The 17,659-nt window shown below is 37.0% G+C and overlaps 2 protein-coding genes across 2 annotated transcripts in view; one reads left to right on the top strand and one right to left on the bottom strand.

Annotated features, from left to right (window-relative positions):
• Positions 1-2,671: 2,671 nt before the first annotated feature.
• On the bottom strand, positions 2,672-3,505 carry tmem125b (transmembrane protein 125b). The gene has a single exon (XM_028472928.1). The coding sequence runs from the start codon at positions 3,503-3,505 to the stop codon at positions 2,804-2,806; it is 702 nt and encodes a 233-aa protein (XP_028328729.1). The 3' UTR covers positions 2,672-2,803.
• Positions 3,506-14,708: 11,203 nt separating this feature from the next.
• LOC114479198 (low-density lipoprotein receptor-related protein 8-like) overlaps positions 14,709-17,659 on the top strand; it is a 117,939-nt gene continuing 114,988 nt past the window's right edge. The window contains exons 1-2 of the mRNA XM_028472752.1: positions 14,709-14,836; positions 16,683-16,799. Of these exons, the coding sequence (XP_028328553.1) occupies positions 14,770-14,836; positions 16,683-16,799 (184 nt within the window). The 5' untranslated portion in view covers positions 14,709-14,769. The remainder of the gene's footprint in view (positions 14,837-16,682; positions 16,800-17,659) is intronic.

Genomic DNA, 17,659 nt, shown 5'->3' with positions numbered 1-17,659 from the left:
TTCTTTAGGTTTCGAACTTGATACAATGTGTCGTTGGAGCTGCGATGTATGTGTGCTGTTCATCCTCTGTGGATTGTGTGTCAGGGGAACACACGCTGTTGCTCTATCCCAGAGACATCTCCTGATGGAGGAAGATGATTCTAAAAACTCAACAAGTGTTGAAAGTAAGTTTAAAAAAGAACAACTGGTTGCTGACTTTTCCCTTTAATTCACCATTATGTTGCCAATCTCTTCTGTTTTCCAGGGATTGCCAATCAAGACGAAGGCGGAAAGTCAGTGACTATGTCCTACATGGCAGCAGGACTGGGCATGGTCCTAGCTCTCTCCCTTGTTGTGGTGATGGCTGTCAAATTTCGCCTTTTCCATCGTTTTCTGGCTAGTTACAGGCACTCTCTGCTGCAGGAGACTGATGGAGTCAGCCAGTACAGCCATGACGTCTCGTACCCCACCAACATTTCTGGTCAGTTGGGAGTAAGAGGGACTGAGAGAGGGATGGATGATGATGATGATGATGATGGATTTATTGAGGATAACTACATCCAGACCAGCGAGAAAAACAGAGCAGACCTGGAAGAGGAGGAGGAGGAGGAGGAGGGCGAGGGGTTTGAAGACAGTGATGATGATCTTCAGTTCACAATAGGGTGAATCCATCAGACATAGGTCAAACACAATCTAAAACACGTGTCAAACTCAAGGCCCGGGGGCCAAATTCGGCCCTTTAAAGCATCCAATTTGGGCCACAGGAGAACGTAAAACATAAAACATTAATTACTGTGTAAAATACCTAATAATTCAGTTGTAGATATCTCAAACTCACCAACTCCACAATAGTTTTAGGGGCTTTGTTTATATCACATGAATGCAGTCATTAATTGCAAATTGTGGAAAGAACTCTCAATTTTTTCACAAATCTTGCAATTTCTCACAAACAATTCCACACAATTCTTCTAAATCACACAAAAATTGGCAACAAAATGAATTTTTTTTTTTTTTTTTTAAACTGATATTTAAATCTAGGGCACAATAATGGTCCATATTTCCCCCCTGAACAAAAATGAGTTTGACACCCCTGATCTAAAAGAAACAATGTGTATGAATCCAATCCTGTCCTAATTCATGTTTTGAAACGCTGATCTTGTAAAATTAAATGTGTCAAACATGAAAAAAATGACAAACAAACAAACAAACAAACAGAAAAACTTTATTTATAACATCTTTTAAACTCACGTAATGATTTATATTTTAATGGCACATTGACGGCTTGGATTTTTTGGTCTATTTCTGTAACTTTGAACTGTATCACCAAATGTGTTTTTATTTTATTTTTAAAAAACGTATTTTCAACTTCCAGATCAAATGTTTCAATTTAAGTCAACCGATAAAATGTTGAATGATCTTTGTCATTTTCATCCTACTAAAAGATCACCCCTACCTGCACTTACCAGTAACTGTTATATTAACTGTGAATGAACAAAAAAAAGACGAAACAAACCGACATTGGGGTATGTTATTATTGAACATTACTACTTTGAATAAACTCATATTTTAAAAATCCTTTCTCTTTCTTTATCAAATCTTTGCCAAAGATGTTTGCTGTCATGGTCTCAAAGTAAAAAAAAAAGTGGGTTTAAATCAGAGTTCAATATTTATATTTATGTTGCTTTTGACTAAAGCCTTTTAATGCAGCAGCATAAACTAACATTTCAGATGTTCCGATAAACATAGAAGCATCAAAATTGGTACACATTTAAAATAGTGTATTCTGATCAATTTTGGATAGAGACCCCCTCGAGACTTTGCCTGGATCACTTTTGGGGGCCATTTTCCAAAATGGCCCCCAACAGTGAATTGTATATATTTCTGCTCTCCCAAAACGTTTTTCTTAAAAGTACCCATTATTGCATAGAGAACTTGAGTTAAATGATATTCATCACATTCAATTGCATTATAGATTGCATACCGTACTGTATATTGAAAAGAGAAATGATACTCGTAATAATGACAAACCAGAAAATGGAGTCAAATTGTTGCACAATTTGAAGCGGCTACAGTTTATTGTCATACTACCATTGTACAAGGACATGTTGTACACACATACAGTACATCAGTCTGTACTATTACTACTATTACTACAACACAAATATTACCAAATGTCAACACCACTACCACCACCACAACAGCATACTTCTGAACATGTCACTGATGTAGTGTGCGAAAATGGATTTTCCCATAAAAATGACAATTTCTCTCCTAATACAATGGTTGGATAAAGGCCGTCAAAGGTGACCAAGGCAAAATCTTGAAGGGGTCTTTATCCAGAATTTTTCAGAATACATCTGTCAACATGTGTACTACATTTGTCAACATGTGTACTACATTTGTCAACATGTGTACTACATTTGTCAACATGTGTACTACATTTGTCAACATGTGTACTACATTTGTCAACATGTGTACCACATTTAATGTTTTTATGAAAAGTTGAACATTTGGTTTGCTATGTTGTTGTAATGACCAAATTATGTTATCTTCAGTCCAAATAAACAAACATTTTGTTGATGTGACTAATAAAGATTCATAACCTTTGTCTAAATCTTCAGAAGGGAAGAAAGAGAAAATGGGCAGTTTGCTCAAATGATGCAAGCATTGTTTAATACTGACAACTGCCTTTTTGTTCCAGCAATGGCAACAAAGTACTGAAGGAAAAAAAGAAAAAGAAATGAAGTTACAAAAAATACACCAAAAATCACGATTTTCCCCCTTGATATCAGCCTGATTTGTTCAGACTGTGTAGTTTGTCCTTTTAGATCAGACTGGTCCTGCTGGTGGATGCTTCTCTCCTGGCCTGGCTGAACTGTCCACCTGTAACAGTGAACACACGAACAGTCCGAGTCCCAAAGCTCGTCCCCGTGCCCATCATCATCATCATCATCCTCCGTCGCCTTTTTCTTTTGAACAAAACCATTACTTTGTAGGCGACTACAGCTGAAGTCATGCCTGCCCCAGCGGCCATCAGAGCAAACCCAGACACCATCATGTCCCTGCGGTCCTGAGCCTGCCTTCCACCCACTGCCACAAAAAGCAGAACAGTCCCACACAGCATCACTGCCAACCCAACAGCCACCATCAGCATGGGGTCTGCCCTCCCTCCGCTCTTCAGCTGGTCAATCCTTCGACGGTTGTGCACGCAGTTCATGTCTTGGATAGCAGAGCTGAGGAGCTGCTTGAGTAGGACAGCGAGGGCCAAGAGGCAAAGAGTCGTACCCACCCCAAGACGCCATTCTCCAGATAGACTAGTCGAGGTGGAGAGGAGACCTACGCCTCCAAGACCCAATCCCAGTATGAGGGCAACAGATGCACAGTAACACAGCACAGAGCGGCGAGGTTCTCTGAACCACCAAAGTTCAACTTGTTCCTCCAGAGCACGATGCTGTAGGAGGGCGGGGCTGAGGTAGAAGCTCGGGGCCTGGTGCATGGTGTGGTAGAGCATCTGCAGCTCAGGCATTGCGACTCAACCAGTGGTCTTCCTGGTATAATGCTAGGACTTTATGTGATTGTGCAGATCCTGGTGTGGTAGTAAAAACATCACAATTAAAGAAACATTTACTTACTAAGTTTTATACATAAGGCTGCCATTACATTTCGATTATCTGACATTAGCATGAATACGGTGCCATGAAGGCTGTCATTAAATGTTGTTCACTAAATTATGACACCTTTGGAGTTATGTTGGCATTTTTTGGGTTAGATAGAGGGATCCAGGGGGGTTAGGTAGGGATAGGGGCTAGGGTTAGGGTAACCAACAACATTTAATGACAGCCTTCATGACATCTTATGCATGCTAATGACAGGTTAGGCTAGGGTGACCAGACGTCCCAATTTACCCGGGCCAGTCACGGTTTTCAGAGTTACATCCCGTGTCCCGGTCAATTTCCCCCAAACCATTGATTTGTCCTGGTTTTTCACAAGTTCTGTCCCGTTTGTCCCTTTATTGAGAAATGGACATCTGATGCCGCTGACAGAAAAAAACCCTGAAAGCAGCAGCGCATTTTGCTTAAAAACATGATCTTTGTGGACTGTGAGCTGTCAATCACAACAGTTGCCACAGTAGGGCTTGCAATATAAACCAATCAAAAAGCTCAAAAGTCTTCCACGCGTTTACAACTCGATGCTGATTGATCGAAGGCATTGACGATATTACCCAATCGCTTCCTCTCATGCTTTCTCATTCAACATGCTAAAAACAAAAACAAGATTTTTTGATTGACATTTGACATATGACCTTTTTTTCATTACAAATAAAAGCACATGTGAATAGTTTTTTTTGAAAATCTGTCATCCTCTTTGGTTAAATTACTGCCCCGGTTTTGAGATTTAAAAATCTGGTCACCCTAGGTTAGCCGACCATGAGTCGAATGGGTCGTCCAATAACCGAAGGGTTGGGGGATTTGAATCCCGCTCTATCCAAGTCATTGTGTCTAATTTACCCACATTGTCTAGTATGAATGTGTTGGTGGTGGTCGGAGGGGCCGATGCTGCACTATGGCAGCCTCACAACAGTAGCTTACCACCACCATGTGTGGAGTGAAGAATAATGCGCATTATTGTAAAGCAGTTTGAGTGTCTATGAAAAAGCGCTATACAAAATGCATTAATATTATTATTATTATTATTATTATTAGGTAAGGTAGGGTTACGTGCAATGGGTAACGAAGGGTTAGAGTTAGGTTAACAAATGACACTTAATGACAGCCTTCATGACAGCTTATTTACGCTAATGACAGATAATGACAGTGTAATGTCAGCCTTATTTATAAAACTTCAAGTAAAGTGTTACCAAAACATGTCCTTTATTAATCTCACCAGCAAAATGTTGTACTCACCAGCCTTAACGAACATCTTTGTCGTCTATTCATCTGCTTCGATCAGAGGCAGATTTCGAGGAAACATTTGGAGATGAAGCTCAATACAAAGTCAAAACATTCCAGGAAAAAATAGGAAAACAGTTCCTTTGCTAATCTTCATTTATTGAACGTAGATGCTGGACATGTCTCGTCTCTTTGTGGTGGAAGAAAAGTGGAGAAGCAGCTAAGGACACCCACCATGTCACCACCACCCTGCTATGATGAAGAAAGGCATGACGACGACACTATCATCCACATCACAGCGTCACTGATTTAAGATCTGTGTTCTAAAGCACTTGGTGCCTCAGTGCCAGGCAGAACAAACACTCAGCCACGTCGGGTGAGGCGGGAAAATGATGCGTCACAATGGCACCTTTGGTTTTTGCTTTGGTTAGAGATCGGTGATGTTGTACAACCATCGTACTCAGACAATAGGCCTTACACAAGGCAGGCGGTGGTGGTGTCCCAGCAGAAATGTAGAAGCCTGAGTGATGTCAGAGTGTGTTGATAATGGAGTTTCTGTGATTCTAAAGACGGCGTCATTTGCAAACTGGGCAAAAATGGGTCTCATATGATTGGTCACAGTGGTTGCTTTATCTCCTCATGGAAATGTGCTCGTGTCTACTAATGATGAGAGAAAAAATATAAACAGTACACATTATAATCTTTGTTTAGCCCAAATACTTCTGTTTACCAATTATATTTGGCTTAAAACTCATGCTTCTTTAAAACTCAAAATTGTTTTGATCTTCAGGATTTAAAAAAAAATAATAATAATTGAACAAATACCTATTTGTACTGATTTAATATGTTAGACCCAATTTGTGCTTGCTAACATTCTTTTTACCAATTTAAGTAAAAAAAACCCCTATAATTTCACATCTTAACTCATTCAGTGCCAGACATGTTCAGAATTTCTACTCCCCTCAGTGCCAGCCATTATAGAGCATTTTGATTGATTTTTAGACCCACAAAATATTTTGTGACAATCTGAAATCTGACACCAGATTCTGTAAGAATGAAGTCTCTACTTTCATCCAAAAAAAATGTTTGTAGCTTGTTTTTGTTTTTCTGTAAAATCACCAGTTTCAGAGCAAAAAGCAGAGAAAACAGGCTTTTTATGAAAAAAAAAAATCTGTCACTGACTTTGAAGCATTTTTTTTTCTTTTTTTTTTTTTTTTGCTTTATTGAAAACTATAACCTTTGAACATTGGTTTCCTTCTAAAAAAAAAAAAAAAAACAACACTGAGAACCAGAAGTGCAAACTTGGACACATTAATGATGAAATGGTTTGTTTTCCTGCAGCCTAAAACGTGCAGCCCACTTGTGATCAAACTCACCCCTGTTCTACATGCTGATGTATTGACAATTGCAATAACATGACATAAATACTTTAGTAGTTTACAATCCAATAATTTAGTTACATAATACTAATTTAGCTATAAAATAAAGCTAATACTCTTAAATAATAATACTACTCTTTAGTGGAAAACCATTTGATTGCAAAAAAAAAACCTGACATTAACAACTTCATAATTCTAGCATGCCAACCTCATGTTTTAAGTTCGTTGATTCACCCACAAGTTGTTCACTAACCCTGTAAAATCATTTATATCAAGTTGCAAGAGAGGAGATCTACAATATTGTTGCACAATGAGATGTTCCAACAGGAGTGGAGTGCAGGCGGGGACACAAAATAATTACTGCTCTTACAACAAGCATTCATCACAACTGTCAATAAGAGACAATTTCTTTGTTCAGCCTTTGCTTTGGCTCCAACCAGGGTTGGGGTCAATTATAATTATAATTTTGTATTTTATAATAAATTAGTTATGGCGTAATTATAATTGGATTTGTAATTTTAAAAAACTGTTGCTTTCGTAATCGTAATGAAATTGTAACTGAGTTTAGATAATTTACTTTAAAAATTGTCATTTATAATTTAACGGTAAATTGGGGAACCATGATACAGTTTTAGGTGCAGTTCTACACATATGTAGTTAATAAATATTAAATTATGTTTCATATCAAGCTTTCCCACATTCTATTTTTTTTAATTTTTTAAATAAAGTGATAAATATAGGGGTATACAGACACAAAAAAGGCTCACACACCCCCACCAAAAATATTAATATCAATATTGTCATTGATTAGGATGCCTAACAAGTTAACCAAGAGATGAGAAACACATTAGATGATAGGTATTTGTTTTTAGGCGTATTTTACAGCTGATGATTGAGGATCTGTTATCATAAGAGATGCTAACAGAAAGCTAACACAAGAGGAAGGTTAACGTTTATTAGGTTATTTATTTCAGGCTCAGGAATTGTGATTACTTGTAATTGAACTTTAGAAATTGAGAAAGTAATTGTAATTGACTTTCTGAGGATACAAAGTAGTTGTAATTTAATTGTAATTGGAAAAGATGCTGGTCACTGCAAGCGTAATTGAATTATAATTGAACATGGGTAATTGAAAACGTAATTGTAACTGAAAAATGTAATTGACCCCATTTTTGGCTCCCACCTTTTTTAATAGAAAGTTAAAAAAAAAAATTCAAGTTGACATACAATGTCATATATGTAAATAGACATTTGTAAACTGAGAAGTTGATATACAAAAACAGATGGTGTGAAATGTTTTAATTTAAAAAAAAAAAAAAAAAGTGTCTGTATCTATTTACTGCCAGTTCACAGTTGAATCCATGCAAATATAAAACCAGCCTCCAGAGGGCAGTGTCATACAAGTTTCTAAAGTTGCTCTCAACTTTGTCAACGTTACAATGCAGAAACATAGCACTGACTTTTATGAATAAATAAAGAATAAGTAACACAATTAGACACAAAACATTGTAAATCTTAATCAAATGCAGCAGAATCCCCTCGTTCTCCTGTTACCGCTGACTTCTGTCTGTACAGTCAGTTCTATTGTGCTGAACATGTTGCTGTTATCCTTAATTGTTGCTTCATGCATGTGGTTTAATGATCAGGACTAAAGTATAAGTTTGGGCAGATATAGACATCACTATCACTGTGCAACAATATGGCAATGGGCTGTAGAGAGGTTTTAAACAGACGATGATTAATCAAATATTGGATAAGGACTGGTTTCTTGTTCCCTCAGACATTACAAGCCGAAGCAGAAAAGCCAAAGAGCTGCATGCGGCTCAAGAGTCACTTTTTGTAAATTAGGTGTAAATTAAGTTAACTTTTAGCATACACTAAAAGCTTTATTTCATACTGCAAATAAACATATAGGTTTACTCATACTATACTAGAACTAGTATACTAGAATCTAACTCACTTTCATTTAAATTAGCACTTTTTGTTATAGTATATACACTGCAATATATTTTTTTAACTTAATTTCATATCTTGTTGGGAGAGTATGGAGGCTGCTATTGTATAATTGTTTATGTTTCTTTTATGGTGTTTTTTACGATGTTGATTTTGTTAGATTAACACTTTCCAGCACAAACATGGAATTGTCATCAGTGGTGTCGACATTGGTGGTCTCGATTTGCAACGCCCTGCCTACACAACCCTAGTGCTCACGACACGTCACTGACCAGATCCTCAATATTACTTCCCCTTGTGGTATTCCCATTACCATTGTTGGTATTTGAAAATCATTGTTACCTGTGCCATTATCTGTATAATATGTGTCAGTATGTGTGTGTGGTTTTGCACACGTGTAACCATGATACTGTTTCTTAAAGAGTTTTTTTTTTTTTTTTTTTTTTTTTTTTTTTGAGAAAATTGAATAGGAAGCAGCTATTTTGTTAATATTAATTCTTTGTTAGATTGGGGTGGGATTCAATAAGTTTGACTTCTTCCTACTCCATTTCAAGCGTCAGTGTATAAGTGATTATTATTGTGTAGCATATCCTTGTGTTTTCTTCTTACCAAACTATTTGCTTGAAATAAAAAATGAAATGAAATGAAATTTTGGACTTTCGAAAGGTGAAATTTCTAATTATTTCTATTGTGATATACAGAGGTGAAAGCAACAGATTACAAGTACTCACGTTACTGTAATTGAGTTGCTTTTATGGGTACCTATACCTTTTTGAGTATATTTATAAATCAGTAACTTTACTTGTACTTTAGGACGTTTCAAAAGAAGTAAAGTAAATCATTACATTTCTACACCCAACCGCGACTGAGTAAATTATTTTTTCATTATCAGTATTGAATGCTGGTTATTTTATCAGTTTCAGAGTTCATAAATGTATCTATACTTAGAGTTGGATCATTTTTTAATTTTTTATTGAATTCATTGGTGTTATTCTATTTAATAAAACATTTTGACAAACCTATTATTTTAATCAGATGCCTTTCTGGGAAATAAATTGAGTTCCAATTGTGCAAGATTTGGTCTCTTCCTTTTAAAGTTTATACATGAGATTTATTACCAAAAATAAAATTGGCGGGTGAAAATGACTAGTAACTTTTACTTTGAGTACTATTTAATTGAGCTACTTTTCACTTTTCACTTGAGTATTTTATGTATGGCTTACTTGTACTTGTACTTGTACTTGAGTACAATTTCAATCAAGAAACAGTACTAACCCTTCTGCTTGAGTAGAATATATCAGTACTCTTTACACCTCTGGTGATATATCGTATTGGTCCGTATCGGGACATATCGTATCGTGACAAGCAAATCGTGAATCGTATCGTCAGATTCATGGCAATGCACACCCCTATTTCTGACCTTTTTTTTTTAACCTCAGTGCATTTGGCGTTTGAGGGCGATATAACCTCATGTTTGCAGATCCCCAGGTTTGTACAAACAAAGGCCTGTGACCAAATAAGCTTCATCATCTGCAGAGAGGAGGAAGCAAACCGGAGGAAATCCGGCTCTTCTCATCATCTTTGAGTTGTTCTTAGGCTCGTAGCTACTTAAATGTACAGTATGTGCTTCAGTGCTCAAGTGTTTTTTTAGTGGATGGTTACACCTTAAGTGAACCATGAAGTCCATTGACGCCAGCTCACACTATTGAGTATAAAGCCTGGTAATGAAAACCCGAAACAAGAAACAAGGTCAAGTCTCACTTATCAACCTCCTCTGCTGGGTTTGATAGTGTAGAATGTGACACCTCCACAAAAGTGAAATCTATATTTACAACGTGACAGCAGCAGCCAGACGCGTCTGCATCTCATGGGGGATGCGACTCCCGCACTTTCATTAAAACTAAAATGAATATCCCTCACTTTTTACAGAGGGATTCATTGTTTAAAACATAGTGGTCCAGTTAGATTGGTTGAATGGTGATCTAGCCAATCACAGCCAGCCATTTCATGACGCTTCTGTTCCGGTAAGGTAAACAAAGAGTGAATGGCAAAGTGTAAATAAAGTGATTAGTAACAGGTGGCAAAAATGTGGCAAGAAAAGAGTGAAAAGTGACTTAAATGGGCCTGAAGCAGTCAAGAGTGGCAAAAGAAAAATTGACAAAAAAAAGAGGAAACAAGTGGTATGTAATGGCAAAAGGTAGCAACATGTGGCAAACAATAGTGAAAAGGGGCAACAATGTGCAACAGAAACAGGCAAAATGTAGGGAAAAAAGAAACTAGTGCTATTTATTGGGCAAAAGGTAGCTTATTTGGATGAAAAGTGGCAAAAAATGGTTAAAGAATTGACAAAAATTAGATAAACGTGTCAAAAAGAACTTGCAAAAATGGACAAAAATTAGGAAAAAGGGATATTTATTGGCAAAAGAAAACTAAAATCTGAAAAAACATAAAAGTGTCACATTTTTTGGAAAAAGGGCAAAAATGGGACAAAGGAAGTTGTAAAAGGGCCAAAGAAAAAGGTCAAAAGGGGTTAAAAATGTTCCCCCTTTTACAGTTTTCTGGAGGAATAATAATTCAAATAAAGACATAAAGAGCCACATGTTGAGTATCACTGACTTATTACCAGCTTTATCATGGTTTTAGTAAATTAATTTAATAAACTAAATATGGAGTCGTCGGGTGCCCTACCCTTGGAACACCCTCACTTTTAAAATCACAGCTTGTTTTATCTTTCAACAATGAATAAGTAAATAAATAAAATAAAAATGCAATAGCCTCTATCACTTTCACGACAACATTGTAACGACAGTTAAGATCTTACTAATTTGACTTTTAATTTTAATATAATTTTTTTTTTTACACTGGTAATTCTGTTTCTTTCCTGTTCTAAGTACATTTATGGTCCTAATAATCTTCAACATCCCTTGATATATCAATTGGTGCTCTTAGCAGCTCTTGTTATTATGATTTCTAAGATACTTATCAATTTAAACAGCAAAAGCTCTAAGTTAATAGTAAATAGACACTTGGTTAATTTGTCTGTATATTTTATTTTATCTGAAGAACTTTTTTCATCCTCCATCATCCATGATTCTATTTAGATGGAATTTTATTGAAACACGTGCGCGCTAAAATTATTAATTACCAACTCAACAACTGTGTTCACTCAGGACTTTGTGGGGCAGATTGAAAACTGTGATGAGTTGATCAACATGAATGACAGGTTTCTCAGATTATATATATTTTCAATCAATATTGGCAGATTATTTAAAAAAAAAAAAGAAAAATCAAAATCTTCAGTTGTTTTTTTTTTTTGTTTTTGTTTTTTTTTTTTTTTTTTAAAAAAAAAAAAAAGTCTGATATTTTGTCACAGCATTCAAACACCTCCACATTGCTTTCTTAATGTGTATATTTTGCTCCCGGTGCGTCATCCTGTCTGGATAGAAGCGACGCAACCATGACAACAGGTCCCAAGCACTGTTGTTTTCTTTTCAGGAGGGTGACTTCATTCAGTATTATTAACATGCCTCAGAAAATACATAATGGTCCTAGTTGGGTTTAATCTTTGTATTTGGAGGCTATAAAGGATTAAGTTATCCTTAAGCTTATCTCTATTTTAAAATGATTACACAATGAGCAGCGGCCTACATTTCAATGACAGCCTTTTTCTCTCTGGCTGGAAGCCATTGGACATTATAGATACCTCTGGAAGACCTTTATTTATGCCATGTTTTAGTTCATTGTTTAAGAAAACAACAATAGTGCTTCAGTTTGCTCAGCTAAATAGGCCTAATCTAGCTAAACTAGCCTTTTACTGTTGTTTTAGTAACCATTGAGCCTCAGTACCAGAGGTAAAAGTAACGGATTTCAAGTCCTCAAGTTACTGTAATTGAGTTGCTTTTATGGGTTCTTGTACTGTTTTGAGTATATTTCTAAATCAGTGATTTTACGTGCACTTAATCACATTTTAAAAGAAGTAAATTAGCTTGATACATTTCTACAATCAACCGTTACTGAGTATTTATTCTTTTTTTGTTTTAAAATGACTAATGCAGTACCCGTAGGACGAATGTGTTGCTATAGAAAAGTGGGAGGATAAGTAGCTTTTTCATCGATGGACAAATGAGGTTGTGTTTAAAGGTGGGACGTCATCACTGTAGAGGTAGGACTGATGACATCATCACTGTAGGGGTAGAACTGATGACATCATCACTGTAGAAGTAGAACTGATGACATCATCACTGTAGAGGTAGAACTGATGACATCATCACTGAGTCCGACTCAGGAGGTGGGGCGTGAGGGTGGGGCGTCCAAACAAATCGGACTTGCACACCCTTGAACCAAGCAGCAGCCATGTTGAAACTCTCAAGTCAGTTTGATCCTGATCTGCAGAGATATTTGAGGAACACACACACACACACACACACACACACACACACACACACACACACACACACACACACACACACACACACACACACACACTTGACTAATGGGCATACTTACATATACTCTGGGTTTAACCTTTTCAAATCAAGTGATTATTAAAAATAAATAAACAATAACATCAATAAGACCAATTTTTCCTATTTAACGTGCAAAAGTACTTCTCTGCAAACAGAATGCAAAAACAGAGACTAACAATTCATGCTAGTCTAATTGTAAAACCAAATAATTTCATCACCATGATATTCTTCAAGCAAATAATCCCATCTGTGCATAACAAGTTATTGTTTTTTAAAAAAAACATCAAAACAGAACAGTCTACACAGCCCAGATTTAAGATATGGACATGTTTTTTTTTCAGTAATACTAGCATGTCGACATTTTCTGCAGCAACTGAGACCTTTGGACATCAACTATGTTTCATGCCGTTGTTTCATTTTGGTCAAATTATTTCAATTTGGCATATTGTGTTGTAAAACATGTAAGAGTGACTGTCCTTTCTGGGTTGAAACATGGCTATTATAATTGATTTTTTTGCTATTGGCAAAGAATGGTGGTTAGTCACATTTTGGTGACTTATTGTCCAAACTGGCCCCGACCCTTATATTAAAACAAGTTGGCAACAATATTATCTACAAGCCTCCTGCGGCTGAATAACAAACACAATTTATATTTTTACACCACTATGGGGCTTTAGGATGAAGGATGAATAAAAACAGACGGGCGAAAGCTGAAAAATATGACAGTGCATTAGGTCCACATTAAAATTGAAATACAAATCCGAACACTACGAGATATAAGTTGAAATATTTTGAGAATAAAGTCATAATTTTATGAGAATATAGTCGTAATTTCATTAGACTAAAGTCTTAATATTTTGAGATTAAAGTCGGAATTTTTTGGAGAAGAAATTAAGCCTTATCTTTAAAAAAAACAAACTTGTAATGATATAGCGGTCACAATTCCCTGTTGAAGTTAATGCAACATACCCCGATAACCCAGAAGTTGACCATTTCCAGCTAGTTCCTCGTCCACTAAACATACTATTTGCTCCAAATCAGTCAGGTTCTTTTGGAACAAACACAAATGTCTGCAACGTTGCTTACATTTAAATTCCTTATACCCTACGTGTCGAACTCAAGGCCCGGGGGCCAAATCTGGCCCACAGAAGAGAGTAAAAATCAAAGAGTCCATCATGAATTATTGTGTGTTACCAAATAATTAAATTGTGGATATCTCAAATTCACAAATTCACAAATTCAATGAAGCTCCACAATATTTTTAGGTGATCAAAGTTTTCCCACACTTATATCACATAAATGCAGTCATTTTTTAAAAATTGCAAATCATGGAAAGAAATCAGTTTCTTTTCTTTTTTTAAATTTTTTTTTTCAAAGAATCTTTCATCCATCCATCCATCCATCCATCCATCCATCCATCCATCCATCCATCCATCCATCCATTTTCAGTCCCGCTTTGTCCAATTTCAGGGTTGCAGGGAAATCGTTTTGCAATTTCTCACAAAAAATTCCACCAAATTCCACAAAAATTGGTTACAAAATCTTTTTTTTTTTTTTTTAAAGAACATCCTGCAGGGACTGATATTGAAAACTAGAGCACAATAATGTTAAAACTGCTCTTTTTCCTCCCACCTATATCACACTGCTCCTTATTTGGCCATGAACTAAAATTAGTTTGACACCTTTGGTTTATATTAATAACAGTGTGGTGATGATGGGCAAAAAATTCTTCTTCTTCTTATGATTATCATAAAATTACATTTTTGTTCTCAAAATATTACGACTGTAGTGCCCTGATTTTTTTTTTTTTTTTTAATGTGGCCCTAATACGCCGTCTTAGAAAAAGGCTCAATTATGTTAAATTAAATTAAACAAAATTCTATTCTATTCTATTCTATTCTATTCTATTCTATTCTATTCTATTCCATGCGTATCATTTTCGGACCCCGCCCACCCTTCTGTCGTCACTGCCCGGGCAGCCAATCAGCTGGGGGTGGGCGTGTCTCAGAGGACGCAGCAGCGGAGCGGCGTCACAGGCTGAACGGAGCGCGGCTGTCGGGCTTTGTTTGTGGATGTGAATGAGCTCCATCCCCTCCTCCAGCGATGTGGACGGATTTAAGGACACTCTTACTTGTTCATTTGTTCGTCCTCATGCTTCATTTAGTTGAAGGTTTGTAAATTTAATGTTTTTTCCCCTTCCTCCCTCCTTAATTAAAGTAAAATGATTGCGGCGTGTGTTGATGCTGATGAGCTGCTTGGACGCGCACCTGGTGGTCGTGGTCATGTGGTTTTTTTCTTCTTCTTCTACGAAACCATTTCAGGGAAAGATAGTGAAGTGAATAAATAGCTGAGGTGTAGTATATTATCATAGTGGGTCTGTTTGGTGCGTTTCTGAATGTATTGTTTTGGTCCAGTAATGAAAAATCTCCGGTGTGTGTCATGTGTTAACCGGCTGTGAGCATCATTTATTCTGCATCCACACACTCACTAAAAAAAGCTTTGTCTTCACCTCTCGGAGGACTTGCACTGACATGGGGCCTCCACTGCTGTGTTTAATGATCCATCAAAGGAAAAGTAGATCAGCAAACGCACACCGTGACGCGTCTCTGTCAAAAGTGACCTCAATGAATGGATGCTGAATAACAATTAGGCATTCATTTGCAAATGACAGTTGAAGGGGGGTTTCATAATGTGATCATATGTGTGGTTTGTTTTTCCATTTAGACAGGAGAGAACATGAGAAAACAAGGAACTCTCGATTTTTCCAAAATCCTGGAATTTTGCTCAAATTATTCTACAAAAATGATATTATTTATATGCGGAAGTGCAACACAAACATGCTGAAATTAGTCATTTTCCAGCCTAAAAGCTGCAACCAGCACTTCAGATCAAACTGGTTACTGGACCCTGAACTAAAATAAGTTTGACAGTCCTGATCTAGGGCTGGGAGATATATCGAGATTACAATATCGCCTATACATAGCTTATTTTGTATCAGAAATATCATTTTAGGAGTCACTGCTTTTGCTACTTCTCAGAACAGCAAAAACACAGTTGGATGGATCGCTGAGTGCTTTTTAACCCCTAAACAAGCCACTACAGAACTCACTCACATATACTGTCCCTTATTGGAGAAAAAAAGCAAAAGTGGCACATATTGTGAAGCTGTTTGTGTTATTAAATGTGCCTGTGTAGCATTTTAGCATTTTGCATCAGCAGTTTTAACCCAGAATTATCTTTCTGGTACGTCTTTATTTGAATAAAAATCATCAAGATTTACATCGTATATCGCCATTTTGAAAAAACAAAACAAAATGAGTATGTAGTTCCAGTGTGGTCTGTCTCCACAGCTTCATCTCCAACTCTCTTGTAGTCAACACAGCTGCTGTTCAGGGACTAAATTAAATGGTTTAGCTCACATTTACGCCTGCAAGTGCTCAGTCTGCATTGCGTTTTAAAAAAGCGGAGCCATGACGCTCTTGTGCGTGCACTGTTATGTTCAGGACCTGCATGGAAATAGCTGTCTAACTCTTTCACTCCACATGGTACCGTTTATTGTTCTGTCAATCTGTATCAGGTAGTACCGAAGGAGGTTGGTCGTTACTTGAAAAAAAAATTAAAAAAACACAACAACCTGAATTATTATGATCGGATCGGTAATCATTTTTGGTAAACTCACTGATCGGTGATAAAACCTAATTTTTAAGTATAATTCTAAGAAATGTCCCAGATCCTTGTGTTTACATGTACCGCGTCATGTTTTCTCGGAGAGAAGAGGTCATGTGACCTTGAATCTCACGTTCTGTGACGTATATTTGTGGAAAAAGTGTTTCCATGGCGATTTTGCAACACATTTCAATATCGGAACGTCTGAAATTCCTCCTCACGAAAGCATAAAAACTTTTTTCAGGTGTTTGCATTACAAGTTTATTGCGCTATTTAGATTTTGTGCGTTTCCAAAGGTAATGGAAGCCCAGCTACTGATTCCCCCTGATGATGTTGTGTGTACTTTCCAGCAACCGATGAGTGCGAGGATGGACAGTTTCAGTGCAGCAACAAAAGATGCATCCCAACCATCTGGAGGTGCGATGACGATGACGACTGCTCGGACAACAGTGACGAAGAAAACTGTCGTAAGTGTTTCAGAATAAAGAGGCAAATATGATGAAGAAACAATCCATATAATGTTTTTACAGTCATCAGAGAACCCAGAGTTACACTACAACTGAACATCAGTCACATTCTGGATGATTGTTCTACACAAAAACCACATTAAAATCTTATAACTGCTCTGATTAACTATTGATCAAGTTCTACCCTGTGTTCTGGTTGTGTCTTTCATGCAGTGCAGCTTGTGTATTGTAGAATCCCATCATGTCAGCACTACTGACCTTAAATGTCAACGCTCCCCTCTCCCTTCTTCCATCTCTGTGTATTACTGGATTATCTTTGCTGGATTTTCAGAGCGTTGAGCATTTTGGGATCTTTTCGTGTGTTGTTTGTTTTTTCATAACAGTGTCTGTTTTTGGAGCATGAAAAAGATTAAGAATCTGTATTGGCACACACATTATTGTGTGTATGTGTGTGTCTAAGCCTCAGGCTCAGCATGTGTGCAGGTGATTTCACCCCTCCCCCGGCCTGTCGTCCCCTACATAGAAAACTCAACCAGCATGTTTTCTTTAAAATCTGTGTTGATTGTCTTAAATCATACTCTGATGGAAAGCTGTCCAGGTGAAAGGGACGCACTCAGCCGTGAACATCACTCTGACAGGTTGTGGGGATGTGCTGTTCTCTGGTGATTTTTTTTATTGAATCCCAGTTTTCTTTTTGAGTCTGAGCCAGTGGCCTATATTTTTTTGAAAGAATGCTCAGGGTGTATCCAGTGAAGTTGTGCCAAAAACTGAAGTCAAGCTCGGCCTGTTTTCAGCACAAATACATTTTTTGTGTGCATGTCTGGTTTAGTTTTTGCACCACTCAACACAAAACGTACCCC

This window comes from Gouania willdenowi, chromosome 17 (assembly GCF_900634775.1).
Source record: "Gouania willdenowi chromosome 17, fGouWil2.1, whole genome shotgun sequence".
Classification (NCBI taxonomy): domain Eukaryota; kingdom Metazoa; phylum Chordata; class Actinopteri; order Blenniiformes; family Gobiesocidae; genus Gouania; species Gouania willdenowi.
Note: the sequence above shows the minus strand (reverse complement) of the source record. Positions and strands in the feature narration are given on the sequence as shown.

Bases quoted from the DNA above. Each gene is read 5' to 3' on its own strand.
- tmem125b (XM_028472928.1), bottom strand. From the start codon at position 3,505: ATGCCTGAGCTGCAGATGCTCTACCACACCATGCACCAGGCCCCGAGC.